Source organism: Ailuropoda melanoleuca, chromosome 1 (genome assembly GCF_002007445.2).
Source record: "Ailuropoda melanoleuca isolate Jingjing chromosome 1, ASM200744v2, whole genome shotgun sequence".
NCBI lineage: Eukaryota > Metazoa > Chordata > Mammalia > Carnivora > Ursidae > Ailuropoda > Ailuropoda melanoleuca.
Window position 1 is genome coordinate 109030865 of NC_048218.1, and position 19936 is coordinate 109050800.

At 58.2% G+C, this 19936-nt stretch overlaps 2 protein-coding genes across 9 annotated transcripts; both read right to left on the bottom strand.

Annotated features, from left to right (window-relative positions):
* Positions 1-376: 376 nt before the first annotated feature.
* PGAM2 (phosphoglycerate mutase 2) lies at positions 377-4311 on the bottom strand. The gene is made up of 3 exons (XM_002924022.4): positions 2301-4311; positions 2003-2183; positions 377-610 (listed from the first exon to the last, which is right to left on the bottom strand). Exons 1-3 carry the CDS (start codon positions 2712-2714, stop codon positions 444-446), a joined length of 762 nt encoding a protein of 253 aa, XP_002924068.1. The 5' UTR covers positions 2715-4311; the 3' UTR covers positions 377-443.
* A 548-nt stretch (positions 4312-4859) lies between these two features.
* Positions 4860-19758, bottom strand: LOC105239654 (DNA polymerase mu). Of its 8 annotated transcripts, none has more exons than XM_034664796.1 (11): positions 19468-19756; positions 17895-18081; positions 17142-17240; positions 16812-16982; positions 16058-16129; positions 14388-14508; positions 13078-13210; positions 12838-12940; positions 12486-12731; positions 12322-12405; positions 11940-12170 (listed from the first exon to the last, which is right to left on the bottom strand). In XM_034664796.1, exons 1-11 carry the CDS (start codon positions 19644-19646, stop codon positions 12087-12089), a joined length of 1479 nt encoding a protein of 492 aa, XP_034520687.1. In that variant the 5' UTR covers positions 19647-19756; the 3' UTR covers positions 11940-12086. The 8 variants fall into 8 exon arrangements, 7 of the variants coding, with proteins under 7 accessions (XP_034520672.1, XP_034520687.1, XP_034520681.1 ...); XM_034664790.1 differs by having other exon boundaries at positions 11940-12173; positions 19468-19755; XR_004626636.1 differs by lacking the exons at positions 12322-12405; positions 12838-12940 and adding an exon at positions 4860-5297 and having other exon boundaries at positions 11223-12173; positions 19468-19758.
* Positions 19759-19936: the final 178 nt, after the last annotated feature.

Here is a 19936-nt window from a genome sequence, read left to right on the forward strand (position 1 = left end):
GGCCCACGGTGGGCTTGTTCTCAGATGGGGGCACCGGGGGGGGAATTGGTACCCCCTCACCCTGCCTACCGTGCAGCTGCAGGGACGGCAGAGGACAGCCCATCTGAGGGAAGCTGGCCGTGAAGTGGTGTCCTCGCTGGAGTCCCTGCTTACTGGGGAGAGCTGGGGCACCCCGATTCTAAAGGTTACTAGGGGGCTGTTCGGTTTTTGGCATCACCACAGGGAGCCTGTTAAAAGTTACCTGATAGCCTGGCTTCGGGACAGACTCCTGTCCTTGGTTCCTGGGGCCCTCACACCTCGTGGGGGTGGGCAGCAGGGGCCGAGTGCCCTGGGGCAGGGTTTGCAGAACCCCTAGCTCAAGGCCTTGGAGCCAGGCATGCTGGGGCCACACTGGACTCGAGGTGGTAGAAGGTGGTGCCTTTATTGCCAGAAGCCCACCCCCTTCACTTGGCCTTGCCCTGGGCGGCCACAGCCTCCATGGCCTTCCGCACAGTTTCCTCATCACCCAGGAACCGCATGGGCTTGGTGGGCTTCAGCGCCTGGTCCAGCTCGTACACGATGGGGATCCCCGTGGGCAGGTTCAGCTCCATGATGGCCTGGTCTGACATCCCTGGACCGGGGGAACAGGGTCCTTAGTCCCCTCGGCCAGTCCGTCAGGCAGCCGCCCACCCTCACATTCGGCAGGCCCCATGACCTTTATGGGCCAGAGGGCCGGGCCAGCCAGGCAGTAGCCCTCCCGCCCCCGGAGAAGGTCGAGCCAGAAGTGAGAGACCGAGGGGCCTGCAGAAATAGCTGTGATAAATGGGGACCTCGTGCTCCCAACCGGGAGCCCCTGGGACCCGGACCCGCGCCCTTGGTCTCTTCTGTTTGCTTTCTAGAGTGGTCTAAATTCTAGCCATCGGAAGGAGCAGGGGTGCTCCTGACAACTGGTGGTGGAGGGACAGCGAGAAGGGCCTCTGACCAGGGTGGAGGGGAGGCTCTGGGTGGAAAGGGCAAGGTTTCCCAGGGAAACCTGACCCTGTCGGCCTCTATAGCCCCTGGCCTGGAATAGCAGCTCGACCTTTGCAGGTCCGACACCCCACCCCCCCAGTTCTCCAGGCAGTGGGACATGGCAGTGCCACTTCTCTTCTGGACCCGGCCCCCAGAAAGGAGGGGCACTAGGGGGTCTTGGGGAGGGTGGACTGGGGCTGGCCAGGCCTTGGAGGGCCCCCTGCCTGTGCTCTGGCCAGCTACCCATTGACCCCCCCAGAGCAGGGGGTTTGGGGCTCCCGCACCCTACCAGCCTTCTTCCCCTTTCCACAACCCCAACAAGCTTGAAGGCCGAGGCTCTGTGAAGTATCAGGGAGCCCGGTGGAGGAGCACGGCCTGGGCTCCCTAGTGGGAACCCAGCTACAGGCTGGGGGCAAGGACTGCTCCACCCCTGCACCCTCTTGACTGGTCTTACCTTTTCCTTGCATGGGTGTAAGCTGGGGTGCTGGGGATGAGCGTGGGCAGGGCCCTGCCCTGGGCCTTTTGAGCCCCCCGCCCCGACCCCAGAGAGGGTGGTTGAGACCCAGCAAGTGAAGTGACTTGACCAGGGCCACACAGCAAATGGATCTGGAGCCAGATGGCCCCGCCTCGGCCCCAGACCCGGGTGTCCTTGGGCACAGCCTTCCCATCTCTCCCAGGCTTGTGTCGGGGAAGCCAGGACTCCTGGCCCTGGGTCGGAGCAGCAGACGTTTCCACCCACAATCTCCTTCCAGAAGGAAACTCATTGTATATAATGTCCCAGTACATAAACAAGTGAAACAAAAATTTTGCAAAGTGGTTTTTTTAAGTGGTTTCTCAGTCCTCCCAGTTCACAGTTCGAACCCTAATCCCGAGTGCTCATGTGTGCAGAGCTGCATGGGCAGGGGCACGTGCCTGAGATGAGAATTTGGCGGCCAGCTGGTTCAAGGGCATGTGCCCCGTCCACCCCTTCCAACCTGCCTCCGCCCACGCCCCCCACACAGCTGGGCCTCACCTTCCAGGTGTTTGACGATGCCCCGCAGACTGTTCCCATGGGCCGCGATGAGCACTCTTTTGCCAGCCTTGATCTGGGGGGCAATCTCCTCGTTCCAGAAGGGTAGGGCCCGGGCGATGGTGTCCTTGAGGCTCTCGCAAGTGGGCAGTTCCCCGGGCTTCAGGCCTGCGTACCGACGCTCCTGGGGGTGTCCACACTTGCTGTTCCCCCCCAAGAAAGCCAGCCCCCCCGCCCGCCGGAGCTGCCATCCTCAAGGCCCTGCCCCCAGCCCATCCCCTGGTGCCCCAAGCAGCCCCACCTTGCTGATGGAGTTGTAGTAGGGGTGCTTCTCATCCATGGGGGGCGGCGGGATGTCGAAAGAGCGTCTCCAGATCTTCACCTGCTCCTCCCCGTGCTTGGCGGCCGTCTCGGCCTTGTTGAGGCCGGTGAGGCCCCCGTAGTGCCTCTCGTTGAGGCGCCAGGTGCGCACCACGGGCAGCCACATCTGGTCCGTGCCGTCCAGGATGGTCCAGAGGGTGCGGATGGCCCGCTTCAGCACCGACGTGTAGCAGATGTCGAACTCCATCTTGGCGTCCTTGATGGCCTGGGCGCCCCGCTTGGCCTCCTGGGCCCCCTTCTCGCTCAGCTCGGCGTCGAACCAGCCACAGAAGCGGTTCTCCTGATTCCAGGAGCTCTCGCCGTGTCGAACCATCACAAGGCGGTGGGTGGCCATGGTGGCGCCGGGAACCGCGGTGGGCTGCGGGCAGGGACGGCGGCCTCCCAGGTGCACCCAGTTTTATAACGGTCTATCCCCAGCCCCCACCCCGGCCAACTGCCAGTCAGCATTCCAGGCGGGACAGGCGGCGGCAGGTGGCCAGTAGCAAAGCTTGGGGGGAGGGCAGGCCCAGAGCCGGCCTTAAAATAGCCCCAGCAGCCACCAGCGCCTGGGCTGGGTGGGGCTGCTCGCAAGACCCGGCGAGAAGGGCAGGAGTCTCAGCCAAGCCCTAGAGGTGGGGCTGGCAGCAGCAGAGCGGTCCCCAGCGGCTTCCTGCCGGTCCTTGTGGGCACAACTGCGGGCGAGCGTGCATCCCGCTAAGGGAGCTGGCCTGTGTCAAGGGGAGCCCAGGGACTTATGTGTGCAGGCCCTGTCTCTGCCCACGTGCACACGTATGTGTGCACAGGTGTGCATGTCCGGTGTCACATGTACACATGTGTGTCCATGTCTATTACATGTGTGTGCATGTGCGCATGCCCGTGAGCTGCCAGGAGGTTCCCCCCGGGGGCTCTGCTCTGCTCCGCCGGGCGTGGGGGCTGCACAGGGGCTTTCCTCAGGAGTCCTGGCCTCCCTCCCCAGCTCCCTCTGCCCTCTCTGCCCACGGGATGAGTCCTGAAGGAGCCTGTGGCCCAGGGCCAGGCTGGGAGGCACTGAGATGTCACCTCCACTAGTCCCCTCAAGGGACAGAAGGGAGAGAAAGGTCAGGTCGCTGTAGGCAGAGCCAGGGGAGCGGGTGGGGGCCGTAGCCCTGGGGCGGGCAGTCTGTCCTGGTGGTGTGGGCAGGGCGCTGAGCTGAGCAGGGCAGAGTTGTGGCGGAGACAACCCGGGGAGCTGGAGGGGTTGGGCCAGAGGGGAGCAGAGGGTGCTGCCGCACTCTCCCAGCCGACCTGCCCTCACCCAAGCTAGGCTGGCCCCTCCCCACTGAAACCACCTTTCAAAGAAAGAGAAACCCCAGAGTCATGCCCCCCCCAGGGGCCTCCAGAACCAGAGGTACCGGTTGTCGGTTGTCGGGTTCCTGCCCAGCTCAGCAGGAGCACCCAGAAGCGGGACTAGGTTGGTGCTGGGGGTCCAGACCCCTGCGTTCAGATTTTGGGGGATAAAGGCCACTGGGGCAGAAGCTGTGGCCTCATGAGGGAGCCTGCCCAGGGTCCCCTGGCTCCTCCCACGCCACTGCCCTAGCCACCACACCCTCACCCTCTCATGCTCCTGAAAATGGAACAGGGTGTGCCGGAGGCCAGCAGAGGGCTCAGCTACTACACCGAGACCCAGACCTGAGCGTGTGAAGCCCTGACATCTCTCCCTCCAGCCCTGCTGTCCTCCCAGGGGACAGCCTCCCTGGTCTGTGCCCCTAAGACGGGAGCCTCCACACCCCAAGGCTGGCAGGTGGAGGCCATCGTCCTAGGAGTCCTCTTTCATGGAAACCCGGGGAGATAGGATTTCAGTCTGCATACTCTGGGCTGAGCCCTGCGCAGATAGCTGTTTAAGAACGGTATCTTGGGGCGCCTGGGTGGCGCAGTCGTTAAGCGTCTGCCTTCGGCTCAGGGTGTGATCCCGGCGTTCCGGGATTGAGCCCCACGTCAGGCTTCTCCACTAGGAGCCTGCTTCTTCCACTCCCCCTGCTTGTGTTCCCTCTCTCGCTGGCTGTCCCTCTCTAATAAATAAATAAATCTTTAAAAAAAAAAAAAAAAGAACGGTATCTTTCTTTGAACAGTACTGTGGGGCCCCCCAAATGCAACCCCACTGGCCACCAGAAATAGGTGATCAAGGGGCACGTCCTCTGGATGGCAGCTGCCAAAGCCAGGCCAGCAGACACAGGCACCAGCTCCTTCCAGGGAGACGCTGGTGACCGTTTGCTGTGGGTATTTTCACATTTGCCCAGTATGTAGGAATCGTTCAGCTAGTTTCTGAATTTCTTTTTAGAGGGAACTGCTTCTCGGTACCTGTGGATTTGGCGTGTCCAGAGAAGGACGTGAGTTCAGGAGCCCCTATATCTGTATTTTATTTTTTTTATTATTTTTTTTAAAGATTTTATTTATTTATGTTACAGAGAGACAGCCAGTGAGAGAGGGGACACAGCAGGGGAGTGGGAGGGGAAGAAGCAGGCTCCCAGCCGAGGAGCCTGATGTGGGACTCTGTCCCGGAACGCCGGGATCACACCCTGAGCTGAAGTCAGACGCTCAACGACTGAGCCACCCAGGAGCCCGCCATATCTGTATTTTAGACCTGAACTTGGGCCTGGGAAATGCCAAGGGTATCACAGAAGGGCCTAGAAGTTGCAAGGTGCTGCAGCCACGCGTCTCTGGAAGCCAACCCTCAGTCCTGACTGTAAGGAAGTCCCAGTAGGTGCTGAAAAGATGCTCCCCGTCACTCATCATCAGGGAAATGTAAATCAAAACCACGATGAGATACCATCTCATACCTGTTAAAATGGCCATCACCAAAAAGACAAAAGATGACAAGTGTTGCTGAGATTATCCACACCCCCGAGCGCTGTGGTGGGAATGCCAACTGGTGCAGCCACTCCAGGAAACAGTATGGAGTCTCCTCAAAAGATTAAAAACATAGAACTACCATATGATCCAGCAATCTTACTTCTGAGTGTGTAGTGAAGGAAATGAGAACAGAATCCTTAAGAGATGTTGGCGCCCCCATGTTCCCTGTAGCATTCACGGCAGCCAAGATGTAGAAATCTACGCTGAGTGTCCACTGATGTATGAACAGATAAAGATGTGATACACACATATCATCATATATATACATAGATATTATATATATAATACACACAATGAAATATTATTCAGTCATGAGAAGGAAAATCCTTGCCATTTGCAACAACACGGATGGACTTTGAGGGCATTATGCGAGGTGAAATTAGCCAGAGAAAGACAAATGCCGCATGATATGACTTATATGGGGATCTTTTAAAAAAGAAAAAGAAAAAGGTCCAATCCATAAAAAAACAGAGTAGAAAAGTGATTGTCAGGAACTGGGGGTGGGGGAAATGGGGAGAGGTCTGTAAAATGAATAATCTAAAGATCTAATGTAAAGCATGGTGATTACAACTGACAACACTATTCTAGAATTGAAATTTGTGCAGACACATCATGATGAGATGTATGAAAACTAAAGACCAAGAAAAAATTCTGAAATCAGCCAGAGGGAAATGATTCACTTCACCTAGGGAGCAATTCTTTGCAAAGCTCTGGGTTTCTCACCAGATACCATGCCGGCCAGAAGGAAGCAGAACGATATTTTTAAACTGTTGATGTGCAAGAACCGTAGCCCGAGAATTCTCTACACAGCAAAAATGTCCCTGGGGCATGACGGTGAAATAAAGATATTCCCAGATGAAGAAAAAGTAAGAGAATTCATACCTAGAACAGCTGCTCTCGAAGAAAATATTAATGAACTTCTTCAGACAGAAGAGAAATGGTATTGTAGGGAAATTGAGAACATCAAGAATACAAGAAAAGCAACACAAATTGTAAAAATACATATATTGGGGCGCCTGGGTGGCTCAGTCAGTTGAGCGCCTGACTCTTGGTTTTGGCTCAGGTCGTGATCTCAGGGTCCTGAGATCCAGCCCCACATCAGGCTTGGGATTCTCTCTCCTTCTCCCTTTGCCCCTCCTGCTTGTATTCTTGCTCTCTCTCTCTAAAATAAATAAATCTTTTTTTTAAATTAAAAAAAAAAACCATATATAGTTAGAATCAGTACAGGGAAACCTCCCAGAGATGGAGTCGGAAGCTCCGCCAGGGGGCGCTCCCAACCCTCCCACTGGGTCCATCGCTGACCCAATGGGAAGAGCCCACCTCGCCCTTACCTGGATGGGACCTTGCCCGAGGCTGTGACTCCTGCAGGAGGGAGAGATGCTTCCCCCGACCCCGGGGCCACAGCTCCGCCACCGAGAAGCCACCACACTTCTCTCTCCAGCTTCCTCCAACGCACTTTGAGTTCATAGCAGCCCCTCCCAATTCACCCCTTTTCTCCTTCGTTCCCCAGACTTGCCTAGGGTTTTGCCCAGCTTGTTTGTCCGGGATTGCAATTCTTTTATTCCTGAATAAACCCATCTGTTCCTGATAAATTGGCAGTTTTTATTAAGTTTAGCTATATAGCTAAACTTAAGTTTTATATATATATATAATATATATATACACATATATATCTATATTTATACATTTAGAATTTATCATTAGAACACTGTCTGCTGGGGGTTCCAATGCATGCAGAGGGAATCAAACTACAACAAGAAGGGTAAAGGGACCTTTATGGTGGTGAAGTTTCTCCATTCCACACAAAGCGGTAAAATATTCATTCTAAGCACACTATGAAAGGTAAGTGTGTATATAATTCCTAGAACCACTAAATATTTTTCTTTAAGGATTTTATTTATTTGAGAGAGTGAGTGAGCGAGAGAGAGAGCGCGCACAAGCAGGGGGAGCAGAAGAGAAGCAGGGTCCCCACGGAGCAGGGAGCCTGATGTGGGACTCGATCCCAGGACCCTAAGATCATGATCTGAGAAGAAGGCAGATGCTTCACCGACTGAGCCACCCAGGCGCCCCCACAAATATTATATATACAAAGAAATACAGTCGGGAAGAGAGCAGCAGGGCAGGAAAGAAGAAACAGAGAACAACTGTTTGCCTAATGCCAACCCAAGCAATAGCTTCATTAACCGGGAGGGGTCTGGGCTCGGACACGGGCACGTCCTCTGCATAGCAACTGACGGAAACGAGGGTGTTTCCACTCCTCACAGCACTGCTGACATCCAAGCTGTGAATTTTCCCCACCAAGCGATTCTCCGAGAAGGAGAACCGGGGGTCCTACCACCTAACTCGACTCTAACGCCATCTCCCTGGAGACCGCATTGACCCCCACGGGGGAAGCGCTCAGTCCCCCAAAACTGCCCCCGCTTCCAACACCAATCACAAGCCCCAGGTGCTCACCTGTATTTCCGACCGATCAGCTACCGATCGGGCTTCCCATGAGCCCCTCTTTGGGTTTGATAATTTGCTAGAACAACTCACAGAACTCAGGGGAACTCTTTCACTTAGCAGCCGGTTATACAATAATCTGATAAAAGTGACATACAGATGACAAGGTGCATAGGGTGAGGTCTTGAAGGGTGCTGACTGGAGCAGCTTCTGCTCCTCGACCTTGTGGAGTTGGGGTGCCCCACCCTGCTGGCACAGAGACGTGCTCACCAGCCCAGCAGCTCTCCGAACCTGTACTTCAGGGATCTACGGAGCCTTCCTCACGCCCATGTGACTGATAGGAACATCCCCAGCGCCTCTCCCCTCCCTCGAGGATGGGGCTGGGCTGTACGGTCCAGGCTTCCAATCACCGCCTGAACTTTCTGGAGCCCAGCCCCATCCTGACGCTGTCCCAGAGCCCACCGAGTGCCTCATGGAAAAGAGACACTCCTTTCACCCAAGACATTTTATGGGATTTCGGAGCTCTGGCCAGGAAGACCAAAATACATATTTATTTTTTAATTTTTTTTAAAAGATTTTATTTATTTGAGAGAGAGAGAGAAAGAGCATGAGTGGGGAGGAGAAGCAGGCTCCCCACTGAGCAGGGAGCCTGACATGGGGCTTGGTCCCAGCACCCTGAGATCATGACCTGAGCTGAAATCAAGAGTCAAGACACCAAACTGCGTGAGCCACCCAGATGCCCTTATGCATTTCTTACTGTACCGCAATTTCACAGGCAAACACATTGAATTAAAGGCAGGTTATAGTTTGGACTCCTAAAAATCACCCAATTCCATGCTGGCTTCGAGGAACTCGCCCTGAATACAATAATGCACATTGGTTCGAGTGAACGGTAGCAGTCATCCTGACACCTCACGCATCAAAGACATCAGAGACAGCTGCAGACAGAACCTGTTATGAACATACAAACTTCAGCACAGAATCTAGCAACAAATAAATGGATTATACACCAAGAAATCTATTCAGGGAGGTTTAAATCTGAAAGCCAATTAATATACCATATCAGTAGAATTTTTTTTTTAAAGATTTTCTTCATTTGAGAGAGAGATTATGAGCAGGGGTGAGAGGCAGAGGGGGAAGCAGACTCCCTGCTGAGCAGGGAGCCCAACGTGGGGCTCGATCCCAGGACCCTCAGATCACGACGTGAGCTGCAGGCAGATGCATAACTGGCTGAGCCACCCAGGTGCCCCAAAAGTTTTTTTTTTTTTTTAAGATTTTATTTATTTATTCGACAGAGAGACAGCCAGCGAGAGAGGGAACACAAGCAGGGGGAGTAGGAGAGGAAGAAGCAGGCTCACAGCAGAGGAGCCTGATGTGGGGGCTCGATCCCATAACGCCGGGATCACGCCCTGAGCCGACGGCAGACGCTTAACCGCTGTGCCACCCAGGCGCCCCCCGAATGTTTTGTTTTTTGACAAAAATAACTCATGATCATCTCAATGAAAAAAAAAGCATTTGACAAAATCCAACACTGCTTCCTGATAAAAACACTCAGAACTACGAATAAAACTGAACTTCCTTCATCTGATAAAGGGCACCTACAGAAGCAGGACCTCTATTGTCATCTTCATGGGGAAATGCTGAACCCAAAACTGGGTGCGGGATAAAGAGGCCTGCGCCCCCCAGCGGAATCCTGGAGGCCACACAAGCAAATAACAGGGGACCTGAAATTGTTCCCGGTCACAGACAGGACGGCTGTTTATGTGGACAGACAGAACCGCCAGGAATCCAGACTCACAGTGAGTTCTGTCAGGTATCAGCACAAGCATCCACGCACGGGTTTCTGAGTGCTCGCGGGGAACAACTGGAAACCGAAACAATCTGAAACAGCTCCAAGGGAAAGAGAGAATTAGGCATAAACCTAACAGAGCAGGCGTGGGTGTCTAAGTTGAAAAGCCATAAAACACTGATGGAAGGAATCAAAGACGTTCAGAGACATCCTGCGTTCACGAATCCCAAAGTATTCCGTCATAGACAAGCTGATTCTAAAATCTATACAGAAAGTCTAAAGAAAAGCAGGCAGAACAATTTGGAAAGAACAAAGTTCGAGGACTCACACCAGCGGATACTAGGCATTCCTCTCCAATTCAGGTTAGTCGAGTTAGGATGGTACTTTTGAAGCGATGGGCACAGACAGAGATGGAACAGAGGAGAACCCAGAAGCAGCCCCGCACAAAAATGGCCAAGGGACGTCTCAGGAAGGTTCGGGGCAATTCGGGAGGGAAAAGATGGTCTTGTCGACACACAGGTGCTGGAACCACCGGCATCTAACTGCAGATACAAGATCTTCAACCTAAACCTCACACTTAAAATTAACTCAAAATGACTCCACCATCTAAATGTAAATTGCTCGCTCTACAAGAAAACAGAGAAAAACAAACGGTACACTGATACACTGGTAAACCAGACTTCGTAAGAGTTAAATCTGCTCTGAGAAATCCCCCGGTAAGAAATGAAAACACAATCCACACCCAGAACAGCTACACGTCACAAACGAGCAACAGACCCACACACAGACCACAGGAAGAGCTTTCAAAATCCAACGGTAAGAAAACCAAGCATTCACTTTTTAAAAACATGGCCCCGTCAGCAGAGCAGAGACACAGATGGTGTAGCAGTGAAACAGTGCTCGGCGCTGTAGACGGCGGGGGCGCGCCCGCGGGAGACAGCAAGTGTGGGCAAGGACAGAGCTCCGGGCTCCGGGGACGCCGAGCTGGCCCGGGTGGGACAGCCAGCACGGTCTTAGAAAGGGGCACACACTCACCCCGTAAGCCCTGGAAACCCCGTGTCCCACCGTGTGCCCGAGAGAAAGGAAAACCTATGTTCACACGGACACCTGAACGTCCAATCTACGGCGGTTCTCTTCATGATCACCAGAGCCTGGACACAACGTTCTCGACGGGTGCACGGGTCAACTCCGGAGGCCTCACAGAGGCACACGCAGAGGAGCCAGTCTCGGAAGCTTACGCGGAGCCTGCCTGCACTCACAGGACATTTCGCAGAAGGAAAACCACAGGGACAAGGAAACACCAGGAGAGCACATGACCGCGATGGGACAGCACGGGGGCGTCCCGACGCTGAGCGGGCACACGGAGCAAAGGCAACCTCCCTTAGAAGAGTCTGGAGGCCGAAGGGGGGCTTGGCCGGCACACCAGCTCGGGAAGAAGCCTGCCCTGCTGCGCGGGCACCACCCCAAGCCCCCGACCTCCTCCATCGGACTCACACAGAGCAGCCCCTCCCAGCTTCCTCCTCCTGGTCCTGTCCTGGACCACAGTTCCTCCGCCACTCCCAAATAAACCCAGTTTGCCGATACAATAACTGGCTGTTTTATTTTCAAGGTTGGCCTGGTGGAGGTGGACAGGTCTACACAGGTTACAATTCTTAAAATCATATACCAAAAAGGGTCAACATTACTACAAGTTACTCTAAAGAATATTTTTTATTGCAGGAAGTGGTTGGGGGGGGTCCTCACCTGAGACCTGTGAGTCGGGACGGTATTCCAGGCAGACAGTCCAGCGGCAAAAGCACCGGAGCCGGAGCAGGCCTGAGGGTCTGAGGAGCAGATGACACCGCGCGGCCAGTGCCCTCCGTGAGACGCTGAGACCCCCACTGGCCCTGCGGGCGTCTACAGCTCCATCAGAGCAGTGCGGGTGCAGAGGAGGCCAGGGGTCGGGGACACAGGAATGCCAGGCCCCTGGGGGCCATGGTGAGAACTCTGGAATTACTGAGCAGGGTAGGGAACCGCTGGAGCGCAGGGAGCAAGGCGGGACACCATGTGACCTGCTGTTACAGGCCTTCTAAGAAGAGAGCTTGGAAGAGCAAAGGCAGAGACGGGACGCCTGCTTGGGAGGTGGGGGCCAGCACCAGAAGTTCCTCCCCACCCCAGCTCCTATCTCTGCCCCATCCCTCTCTAGATGCTGGCCGCCCTTCAGTGCCCCCATGGAGGACTCCCGGTGGGGAAGAGCTCCAGGCCCTCATCCCCCAGCTCAGAGCCTCGGGATACCTCGGGCTCTGCAAGCACCCCACCACAGAGATGGCGCCGTGCGCAACCTCGCTGTCCCAGTGGCACACCGCCATGGTGCCCCCCGCCCCCAACCATCACCCCATAGCTGATAGGGGCGGTGCACAGCAACGCATTCAGGACACAGAGCTTGGTTTGGTACACGTGCTCATTTCATTAGATCCTGGACTGGAAGTGGGGGTGGGGAGCTGTGCCCCACATAGTGGGGCTCCCGGTGGGGGGTCGGGAAGGTCCAGGAACTGGGCCTGCAGTGCATCCTCTCCCTGGAGCCCACACGGCCGGCTCGCCAGAGTGCACTGGGGCCGGCAGGCAGACTCAGGCGTTTCTCTGCTCTGGGGGAAGGTACTCGAGGCCCAGGTGCCTGAATATGTCTTCCTCGGAGGCCACATGGAAACGCATCTTCTGCAACAGGAGTGGGGGGTGTTATGACCTGGGAACTGCCCCCCCCATGGTGCTGGCTTCCTCCAGAAAGGTGTGGGGAGGGGTCGGGAAGGTCAGCGGGAGCCCAGCAGGTACCTCCCCAGGCCTTCCCACCCCCCCAGCAATATACCTGCTTGGGGTCAAACAGCCCATGGCTGTTCAGCCACAGCCCTCTCTCCTTCCGGCTGAAGCGGCGCAGCTCCCGCTGGAAATGCTGGGGAGAGCGGGGTTGTGGCAGGGCCGCGTACCCCCAACCCAGCCCCAGGCCCTGCCCCCCCGGCAGCACGCGCCTACCTTAGAGCCAGTCCAGCCAAGCAGGGCGAAGGGGAGCTGGCTGATGGGGACAACCACCAGGTCCACCCGCAAGGCCCTCCCGGTGGGGCCGGGGCTCTGGGCGCCCCCCACCGCAGCGCCTGGGGGTTGCGGCAGGCGGAAAATGCAGAAACTCCTCTCGAAGGCATCCATGGTGTGGCTCTGTCGGGTCCGGTGGGTGGCGTCTTCAGGGCAGCCGAGGTGGTGCTGGTGGTACAGGACAAGGCCCTGCGGGCAGACCAGGCATGGCAGGCCACCGCGGGGCAGGGGCCAGGGGCCAGGGTCCCGGCGGTCCTCCCGGCAGTCGTCCAGCCCAGGCAGCAGGAGCCCGCACCTGCTTCTCCAGGTGGCGCATCACGCTGGGCAGCAGCCTCGCCTCCCGGCCCTCCTGGGGGTGGCTGATGAGCAGGTCCACATCATGGCCCTGCAACTTCCCCCTGAGGGGGCGCCGTCTGACTCGGTGGGCCACACGGGGGTGTGGCTGCTGTGCGCACCCAGGTCCTGTCCGCGAGGGATGGCCCAACTCCAGGGCCCAGCTCGGGTGCCTTCCCTAGAGGGCTGACAGTCCCCTCACCTCCGGAAGCCGCCCGCCAGCGTCACGGTGGCCCCAGGCAGGACACACGCCGCAGTGGCCGCCACCACCTGCTGCAGGGTCTCCGCCTCTGGCCGCTGGACCGGGGCGCTCAGGTCGCGGTAGTGCTGCAGTCCTGAGGAAGCAGGGTCTCCTGACTGTCCCAGCCGCGCCCGCTCACTCTCTCCATGGTCCCCTCCTCCCTTTGAAGTACAGGAAACCGCAGACCGCCGGGCAGCTTCACGAAAGGGCAGAAGCCCCCCGTGCCCCCCACCCAGTCCCCCCGCGGCAACATCTGGCAGAACTACTGTCCGTCCCATCAGGATGCTAGTGTGGATGCAGTCACGAGGCAGACCGCCCCTTTGAAGGCTTCAGTTTTCTCCTCCATAGAATGGGCCAGAAGGTGGTAAGCCGTGACGGAGGTGCCTCTGCCGCTCAGGAACCCCTTAGCCGGAGCCCTGGCCCACCTCCGCCCCGCGGGGGGACCGCTGCCTTCCGCACGGTCACGAGGGGTTTCAGAGGGGCAGCGACGGCGCTTGGCAGCCTGGGCTCTCAGTAGGCGGTTCTGGACCACGTCACGGGGACAGGCAGCTGAGGGGCCCCAGCGCGGATATCACCTCTTGTTCCATCGGACACGTGGCTCCACGGATCTCACCGTCCTCGGACCCCACATGACCTCCCCTCCCCCCCCCGGGGAAGAACGTTCAAAGGTTCATTAGGGCCCTAACCCCGGCCCCCCGGGAAGGACAGTCTAATATCTGCTACCCGCTGGCCTCCCACGGAGAAGCTCATAGAACCCCGTGCTTCCCAGAGAACATAAGGGAAGCTCAGGGAAGTTAAGTCTCAGGGCCGTGCTCACCTACTTAGTACGTGGCCGAGACAGGACTCAAACCCAGGCCTGACACGCTCTCAAGCTCACGTTCGTTCCACTGCACAGGGCCCCCCGCCCTCAGCAGGCCCTGTCCTGAGCCTCTCCCGCCACGCAGGTCCCCATGCCATCCGCCAGCGCACCAGGACCCCAGCCCCATGCTGGCAAGCTGTGCACAGGGCCGTTGAGACACAGCCTCCCCTTCCTGGTCCAGCCGGGAGGTGTGAACGTCACAGCAGCCACCGTGACCACCACTGTTCAATGCGAAAGGGCTGCAGCAGGTCCAGACTCCACTCCACCAAACAGAGGGGCCTGCCTGCCCCCGGGACCTCCGTGCACTGACCCCATCCCTGCCGTCAAGGCAGCCCCCCGGCACATGCCGTGTGTCAGTGCTGCGGGCTCCACGGTGTGGGGGGCCCGGGCCCCGTCCTTCTCGGAGGCTCACCTGCTCTCTGCTGCTGGGTCAACCTCTGGGGCTGCCCTTGGAGGCTGTCCAGGGTCCGCAGCCCATCCTGGTACCACCGGTCAGCAGTCTTTATCCCAACCCCGAAGATCCCGGTGAAAAGCTGTTTGGGGGATGAGCACAGTGTGGTCAGGAGCAAAGTCCTGACAGAAGACACAGATGGCCACAGCCGTCGGCGAGGGCGGTACCGTCCCAGGCCGCCCCCGTGGCCACTCACGGCCGTCCGGCTCAAGCAGCCTGCCCGAGGCCACACGGTGCACGTACAGGAGGATTCAAACCCTAAGGCTGGCCTGTGCAGGGGGACAGCCCGGGCAGACCCCAGTGGACCTCCCTCTGAGGGCCTCGGCCCCCTGCGTTGGAAAAGTCTCTCCCCAGAGCCCGTGCAGCTCAGCCTGTGACTCCAGCACCACACACGAATCATCCCCACAGCCTCCCGTCCACTGGGAACCACGCCGCTCCCACCTAACAGCAGCCAAGGCTTTGCACTGGGGTTCTCCTCCTTAGCAAACCAGACGGTTGTTTTAGCAGGAGCTGGAGTCACCGCCCAGCCACACGAACTACAGCGTGGGAGCCAACCTCTCGTCGGGGGCGGCCGGCCCCACACGGGTCTCCCACATGGGGCGGGGGGGGCGGTGGCGGACTCCAGCCCCAGCAAGTCACTCTTTCCTCCCTGACCACAGCTTTCTGGTCAGAGGCAGGCACCTGCTCTAGCCAATCTCCTCCCCAGGAATTTCTGGAAGCAAAGCAGAAGGTCAGGGCTGTGTGGTGGTGGAAGCCGTAACCCACAGAAGGTGACCAGGTGGCCAGCAGAGGGGGCCAGCTTGCGGAAAGGAGGAGGACCCTGGTGGCACTTGGGTCCCTGAGCCCTGCTTCCTCTGGCTACAGCTCTGCCCATCTTGGGCTATGCCGGCCGGCCTTCCCTCGATCCCCTGAACCAAGAGCCTGGGTCCTGACAGAAAAAATGCTCAGAACCCAACTGTTAACCTAATTGCTGACCCACCTCTCTGCTGGCCTGGGCACCTACCTGGGACCCTCCGTCCTTCACACGTGGCTCCTCTTTCTCTCTGAAGCCCCCCGTTGGTCTTCACCACATTCTGGGCCACCTCCCAGAGCACCGATGACCCACCCTGCCAGGGAAGCCTCCCGCCCCCAACAGGTGGCTGATGGGACAGGGGTCAGAGCAGCGAGATGGAAGCGGCCAGGCAAGCTCTGGCGCGTCAGGTCGGAAGTGGTAAGAACAGGGGAAGGTGTGCTGTGGACGCAGGCAGGGTGACAAGCAGGACACGAGATCACAGGGGGAGAGAGTGTGAGGAGCAACCCCATAGACTCGGCTCCGGGGGGAAGTCACGTTTTATCCAGCACACTCTGTTTAAGATGCCGGCAGATAAAACATACTGGAGAATATTCCACTGGCAGCCCAATGAGAACAGATGGTGCTGAGCGATAGACAAACGCCCCTTTGCTAAACACAAGCTTCTCCTCGCCCAGCTCTGTTGGGCTGCCTCACGCATATCGGGTGTCAGCTAGCTCACCTCCTCAGCGAGACCTTCTCTGACCCCTGGGCGCCCCGGCTCGCCTCCCGTCCGTGGCTGGAACCGTGCTGTCATCCCGGGGAGGGCTCCGAGGCCCTTCTGGGTCCACCCTGCACGTACCTTCATGGTCTGGTACCGCTCTGACAGCCGGACCCTCTCCACCTCCTCACACACCCCGTGTTCCAACAGCTCCTGGGGGACCAAGCAAAAGTCTCAGCCTGACTGGGGACAAGAGTTGGGGCCCAAGGACCAGGTGGAACCCCAACACTCAGCAGGACAGCTTTGTCCTATCAGGACCCAGGGGCACTTAGAAATAGAGACCACGCCCGGGGGGGCACCAGCGCTTCTGGCCTCATGGCCCTTGGCCCAGGGAACACAGGGGACCTCTCCGAGGAATGACAAGTCCCAAGATATGTAAACCATGGCTTTTCCAAACATGGGTGACGTATGCAATGGGACTTCACTTAAAAGCTTGAGTTCAAAAGTATATTTGGTCCCCACATATTCTCCCAGTGGCAAGTGTACCCCTTAGATGGTACAACTTAACAGGACATGTGAAGGACCTAACATTTTGGGTCCTTAAATTCGTGTTTTAAAAAGAGCTGCTTCAAGTCAGGGGTTCCCTTCCACCATCCCAGACAGCAGGGCCGATGCCAGCAATGCCAGCTACCTGTCCTGCCTGGTCCCTACCAGCCACACGGTATGGCCCCCACTTACAGACGAGGAATCTACACAGACGGTCGCTTGCCCGGGCCCAGAAGCCGGCCTCCACAGCTGCACTCGGCCCCAACCCCCGGCGCTCACGATTCCCAGGCCGCCTCACCCACTTGCCTGCACTCACGGTTCCACCCTGCCAAGCGTGCAGAGCACCGACCTGGACGACCCTGCAGGAGTGTTCTCCGAAGTGCGGCAACCCCTGCAGCTGGCTCAGGGCTGTGACCCGGCTCGGAAGGGCCTTGAGCACCGCGGCGGCTCTGCGGAAGGAGAGGAAGCGGCCCTCGCTGCCCTTAAAGGCTGCAGCCTCCGCCAGCACCTCCAGAGCCTCCTGCAAGGAGAGGCCCTTCTGTGACCCGGCTCAGAAGGGCCTGACTCCTCCCGCCCCAGCTCCCACCCACCTGTCCCCAGGCTGGGACAGGGCAGCGTGGCAGGGCTCTCGGGAACAGGCCTGGCCCCACGCCAGGGAGGCTGGGAACCCAAGGCTCACCGAGAGGCTGGTGTTGTGTTGTGTGAGGGGTGTGGGGCGCTGGCAGGCATAGGGTGGCATCCTCACTGGGCTGGGCAGTCCTTTCCCGGGCACAGCCACCTGTGAGGGGCAATACAGAGGCCACTTGGAGGCTGAGGGCTGGCAGGGCCGGGCAGCCCCCAGAGCCCTGCCCCTGACAAGTACAGGAGGGGCAGAGCAGGCCGAGGAGGGGCTCCTCGCTCACAGCAGCAGGAGGCATAGCACCTGCGGACTCTCACGGAGGACCGTTCCTGTCGCCGCACATGACGCATGCGCTCCACCACCCGAAACCCTCTCAATCAAGTGGGCTAGCAGTGCGTGTCATCCCCACCTCGCTGACGGGGACACCGGCTCGTGGCCTGCAGGCAGAGCCAGGAATGGAACATGGGAAGCCTGACTCTGAGCCCACACCTGCATCCCCGGGGACAGAGGCATAGACCCACCTGCTGGTCCTTGGGTCACCTCACCAGGAATTACCATCCCACTACTTAAACAAGAAAGGCCTGAGGATGCTAAAAATAAGTGGACCCCAAGAGCTCATATGAATGATGAAAGGAGAAGCCAGGACGGCCTGGCCTCCCAGGGCCCCTGGTAGTCTGCGCTGAGCCCCACTGCTCACCTCATCTGTAGGCAGGGCGGTGCTGCTGACGAGTCACTCGCCCCCCTCCCCGCCCCCGAGCTATACCCTGCCCCGGGGCAGTCTCCGCAGGCCCTATGCCAGGCCACCCAGGTCACCTCCAGGCGGTGCCGGCGCTCCACAGGCACGGGCTGCCCAGCTGCCATGCTTTCTGTGAACCAGCTTATGTCCAGCAGCTCTGGGTGGGTGCATCCTCGGAGAGAGGCCGCCACCGTCCTGCGCTCCTGCCAGCAGCTGGCCTCCTCTGCTGAGGTCTGTTCCATCACCACATGTGTCACCTCGGAGCTGGGCAGAGAGAGGGGACAAAGCTGATGCCCAGAGGTCCTTCCTGCCTCGCTCGGTGCGTCCAGGCCTTTGCTTACTATCCCCTCTGCCTGGTGAGCACCCATTTGTTCTTCAAATGCCACGTCCTCAGAAAGCCCTTCTCGCAGATGCATATGCCTGCCACCCCATCACCCACAGAGCTGCAGCCCAGCCCAAGTTTCTGTCAACTCGTCTGTCTTCCTCTCTCCTGGACCCTGAGAAAGGAGGTCCTTAGGGGGTAGGACCAGAGGCTCTTCATTTAAGTGCTGCACCCAGACTGCTTGGTTTTGAACCCCAGCTCTGCCACGTACTTGCTGTGTGGCCTTGGGCATCTCACTTCCTTCTCTGTGCCCTGATTTCCTCCTCTTTAAAGCAGATAATAATGTATCTACTGTGTAGCATTGTTACACAGATGAAACAAACTCATAAGCAAAAGGGCAGCACCCAGTACACTAAACTCCTCTCTGAGCGGGTCTAACCACTGGAAATGGTTAAATCCCTTAAAAAAAACAAAAAACAAAAAAGCTGCTGGGGGACTGGCCCCTGATCTGTTTGCTCTCCCAACTTCAAACCTATGGAAACCCATTTCCTTAATCTCAGCAGTGTCTCTGTAGCCCATAATTTTTGCTGATCTTGGAGACTCACTCAAGTCACTGTCTTAGCCCAGAGGGGAGAGGTCAGTTTGGCTAAAAGGGCAAGAGGAACTTACTGAGGACAGAAGCCGGTTAGCCAGTGATACCCTTAACCATCCCACACGACCATATGGCTCTTTAGAGGCTGTGGCATATATTCTTTTCCTGTCCTACAGAACAATCCTGGCCCTAACTGCCAGCACCCTTTTATAGAAGAGGACACTGAGAGAAAAGCCACATTAGCATGAAGCGCCAGGATTAACTCGGAATCCGAAACCTCAGGTGCCCCTCCACCGTGGGGATCAGCTGCCAGGTGCGTCGTTTTAGATCTTAATACCCTCAGCTGAAAAGAAACACCGCTTGTGAAAGTGGCTGGTCACTTGCAAAATTCTGAGCACAGGTATTTTGTGCTTAGGCCCTCACACCACGCAGCAGTGTCATCGGGGCGTGACAGACGGCATGGCCATAACCACACAGGCGTCCCTCGGTCCCCTGTGGGCGCAGCGCGCGCCCCGCGCCCCTCGTGCAGGCGCCCCCCCCACCATGAAGGCGCCCCGGGCAGGAGCCCCCGGTCAGGTGACCCCCTCAAGACGCCCCGGGCCGGGGCCCCGGGACAGGAGCCCCCCACCCCCCCGGCAAAGCACCCCGGGCAGGAGCCCCAGACGGGTGCCCCCCTCCCAAGGCACGGCGGGCAAGAGCCCCACCCCCGGCCGCAAGCTTCTCCACGACCGCGCACCTGTAGGCGTCCAGGACCCTGAAGCCCTTGGAGACCGCCAGGCGCGTGAGGAAGGCCCGGCGGCTGCGGCCCATGCGCGGCTCGGCCAGGTAGATGGCGACGCCGGGGAAGCGGGGTTGGGTGGAGGAGGCAGGGCCGCCGGGGGACCCGACACGCGCTCGGCGCCGCTTCGGGAGCATCCTGGTCCTGTCCGCGGGCCGGCGCCGGAAAAACGCGCGCGGAAATCGGAAGAAAGGAGGCGGAGGCCGGCTGGAAGGGGAAGCGGCACCGGGGTGTACTTGAGAGCAGGCCCCGCCCCATGCAAATTAGGCCGCTTCGGAGCGGTCCGGGGCTCCTACGAGATTGCGTTCGCGCCGAAGGCCCCGTCTCCATGCAAATAGCACCAGAGGGCACGCCTTTTATGTAAATAACTCGCTGAGCGAACTGGAACAGTGCCAGCGTGGGGGGCGGGGCCGGGGAGAAGGGGGGC

Coding starts and splice junctions, on each gene's coding strand:
- PGAM2 (XM_002924022.4), bottom strand. CDS start 2,714: ATGGCCACCCACCGCCTTGTGATGGTTCGACACGGCGAGAGCTCCTGG. Junction 2,184..2,300: donor ACTACAACTCCATCAGCAAG/GTGGGGCTGCTT, acceptor GGACACCCCCAG/GAGCGTCGGTACGCAGGCCT. Junction 611..2,002: donor CATCGTCAAACACCTGGAAG/GTGAGGCCCAGC, acceptor CCCCCGGTCCAG/GGATGTCAGACCAGGCCATC.
- LOC105239654 (XM_034664781.1), bottom strand. CDS start 19,646: ATGCTCCCGAAGCGGCGCCGAGCGCGTGTCGGGTCCCCCGGCGGCCCT. Junction 16,130..16,811: donor ACTCCTGCAGGGTCGTCCAG/GTCGGTGCTCTG, acceptor TTGGTCCCCCAG/GAGCTGTTGGAACACGGGGT. Junction 14,509..16,057: donor AGCGGTACCAGACCATGAAG/GTACGTGCAGGG, acceptor TCCCCCAAACAG/CTTTTCACCGGGATCTTCGG.